Source organism: Poeciliopsis prolifica, unplaced genomic scaffold (genome assembly GCF_027474105.1).
Source record: "Poeciliopsis prolifica strain line A6 unplaced genomic scaffold, Auburn_PproV2 SCAFFOLD012, whole genome shotgun sequence".
Lineage (NCBI taxonomy): Eukaryota > Metazoa > Chordata > Actinopteri > Cyprinodontiformes > Poeciliidae > Poeciliopsis > Poeciliopsis prolifica.
Window position 1 is genome coordinate 8,131,942 of NW_026562387.1, and position 3,059 is coordinate 8,135,000.

A 3,059-nucleotide genomic window follows, 5' to 3' on the forward strand; every position below is an offset into this window, starting at 1 on the left:
TCCCTCTGGCTGAGGCAGTGGTGCACACCTACCCCTCGTCCTGCTGCCGACCAGAGGGGGAGTGGAGCCGGGCGGAGGCAGGTAACAACGGCGGCCCCCGGCTTGGTGGACGCATCCCTGCGCATTCCTTCACCATGCCGGACCGGGGTGGACGCTGTCGGCAAGCTGGTAGACAGGGACAGCCCCGTTTAAAACTCCGCATGTCAAAGTTTGCATTTTCATGACGCAGCAGCAGCAGAGTGGATGGATTAAAGGTATGCAGGATGCCTTGAGCCCGAGACCCTGTGCCATTTGCTGGTGAATCCACAGAGTCCAAGCAGAGACTGCATGGATTGATGTGCCAAAACATGGGAGACCTGGTTTGCGGGTTTGAGGAAATGCAAGGAGTGAGACTGGGATACCTGCTCATCAAAGGGAAGCAAATGTTTGCTTTGTCTCAGGTCTTCACCGACCTGCTGAAGAACATCCCTCGGACTACGGTGCACAAGCGCATGGACTACCTGAAGGTGAAGAAGCACCAGTGCGACCTGGAGGAGCTTCGGAAGCTCAAGGCAATAAACTCCATCGCTTTCCACGCCGCTAAGTGTACACTTATATCGCGGGAGGACGTGGAGGCTCTGTACGTCTCCTGCAAGACGGAGCGGGTGTTGAAGTCAGCGAAGAAGAGGAGAGCGACAGCGGCTTGCCCTCGCGTGGACGCTGACGAGGAGGTACATGTGCCCTCGGGTGTCCTGCGCGCGGACGCGGAGCTGATGTGGAAGGAAAAAGTTTGGTTCAGTTTGCACGGCGTCCCGGAGAATCTCGCGCTGCACGGCAGAAAGGGGAGGAGGAGGGAGCTGAGTCCTTCTTCTTGTCATACCGACGCCAAACTACCTCAATTTTACCACAAAGCCCACGGACGGGATTGCCGCTGGACGACCAAATCCGGCCGCAAACACGTCAAAAACTATGAAACTGAGGAATTTACAGGGAACAGATTCGCTGTGAGCCAAAGGCACGCGTTTTTCCGGCAGCCGGTCTTGTTTCAGTCCGCCGCCGCAGCAGCTCAGTCGAGGCTCTTGCGCTCAGCCGGCGACTCGCTCCACAAAAGGAAGAGGAGGCGCGAGGGGGGCGGCAGGAGCAAACACGTGCATCTGCACGCGCCGCCGGTGCTGCTAGTCCAGCCCAAATCCTCTGGAGCTTCTTTCGGCGCTTTCCACCTCACTCCGGATTTCTATCTGGACCCGCGACCTCACCACCATCACCACCACCACCATCACCACCACCACCACCACCACCACAACAGCAGCAGCAGCAACAACGAGCCCGGCTTCGCGGAGAGCTACAGCAGCGACACCGAATCCTGCAGCACATACTCGGACCCGCAGGGCCAGGACTCGGACTTCGGCTCCGGGTTCTCCAGCAGCAGCAGCAGCTCCGAGGAGGAGGAGGAGGACGACACCCAGTCGGAGAGCTCAGAGGTCAGCTCTGATGAAGATGAGGAGAGCTCCACTCAGTCCGACTCGAGCTCCGTCTCCAGCCGCGTTTCGGTCCAAAGCATCCGGTTCAGACGTGCACGGGTGGGTCTGCACACCGGGAAAGCACCTTTGGTCCTGCAGCCCACCTTCCACTACAACAACCAGCAGCAGCACAGGACGCTGAGTCAGGGCGACATCAGGCAGGACAAACATCAAAAGTGTTACTTTGGTGAACCACGGAAGGGCTCTTTACAGTTAAACCCGGCGGCTAACGGCAGCATTTTCACCGAGCCGGCAAAAGAAAAAGCGTTCGACCCAAACAGCACCGAGGAGGAGCCGGTCCCTTATTCCCCGGGGCTCGAGCCGAACAAGGCCTCTCTCCCGGCCTCATTCAGGTCCCGGGGGTTCAGCGCACACGATGACCCCGGAAAGAACAGAAAATGCGTCGACAAGCGGGAGAAGCTGAAACCGAGCACCCCGCCGAAAAGGATAAAGACCGAGTGCGAGGAGCCCCACGCAGCCGCGTCCCCCGACCCCGACAGCTGCAGGACAGCCTTCAATCTCAGCAACGTGAAAATAAAAGTTGAGGAAAGCTGCGATGAATATGAGTACCTGCAGAGCCACACCGCTGCGGTCAAATGTAAAGGAGATAAGGCGGATCTCAGCGGAGCCATCAAACATGGAGGCTTTTCCAGCAGCGGGATTAAAGCCGCGGAGAAAAGCCCCGACGTGGCCCCCAGGTCCCCCTCCGGTCCTCAGGAATGCAGGAGTAACCAGGACGCCCCCAGCGCAGAGGAGGGGGAGCAGAGAAACAAAACCTGCAGGGCTCCGGGGCGGGAGGCAAAGAAACCCCGATTTTCCCGGACGCACACAAAACAAAACGTGCCTAGAGCCAACGAGGCTCCCTCTTCCTCTTCCTGCTCCTCATCTTCTTCGTCGTCCTCCACCGCGGAGGATTTACGGAGCAGACGCAAACGCAGCACCGCCAGCAGCTCGGCAGCAGCAGTAGCAGCGTCTTCTCCGGCAAAAACGCCTTTCACCCTGATGGCGAATTTCCCATCCCCGCCGTCGCTCGTCGTTGACAGCAGCGGGGATTTGTGCCCTGCTTACTCACTGAGCTCGCTGAGGGGAGCCGGGCCTCCTCCTCCGTCCCACCCCGTGTGGAAGTGGCAGCCAGGCGGCCAGATTCTCCCTCCCCCACTGCACACTCAGAGAACCAGGAAATATTGAGCTGAGACACACACAAAAACGTCCCAACTATGTCAATTTCCACGTATCCTGTGTTTTAAGGTGCTCACCCTTTTTGCCTTTATTTGTTTTATTTTTCAAACTTTTTTTTCCTTATCTGGGATTTACATTCCGTTTTTATGCCCCCCTCCCCTCACTTCCCTGAAGAAAAGCCACAAGATCCCACTTGAAGCCTCCACAGGACTGTGAGACACATCTCGTGGATTAATGCCTGAAAACCTCTTTTCAAAATAAGCTATTCAATCTAAGCAATATGTTTTGCTCCCTTATCTTTTTTTTTTTTTGGCGTAATCTTCTTTGTCGGTTTTCCTGGTTTGCTCGACCTGTTGGATTGACTGGTAGCAGGGTTTCAGA

The 3,059-nt window shown here is 56.8% G+C and overlaps 1 protein-coding gene across 1 annotated transcript in view; it reads left to right on the forward strand.

The window, feature by feature from the left end:
• The first annotated feature begins 347 nt into the window (after positions 1-347).
• skida1 (SKI/DACH domain containing 1) overlaps positions 348-3,059 on the forward strand; it is a 5,107-nt gene continuing 2,395 nt past the window's right edge. Inside the window, exon 1 of the mRNA XM_055037885.1 lies at positions 348-3,059. This exon is cut by the window's right edge and continues 2,395 nt beyond it. Coding sequence (XP_054893860.1) covers positions 348-2,687 — 2,340 coding nt within the window. The 3' untranslated portion in view covers positions 2,688-3,059.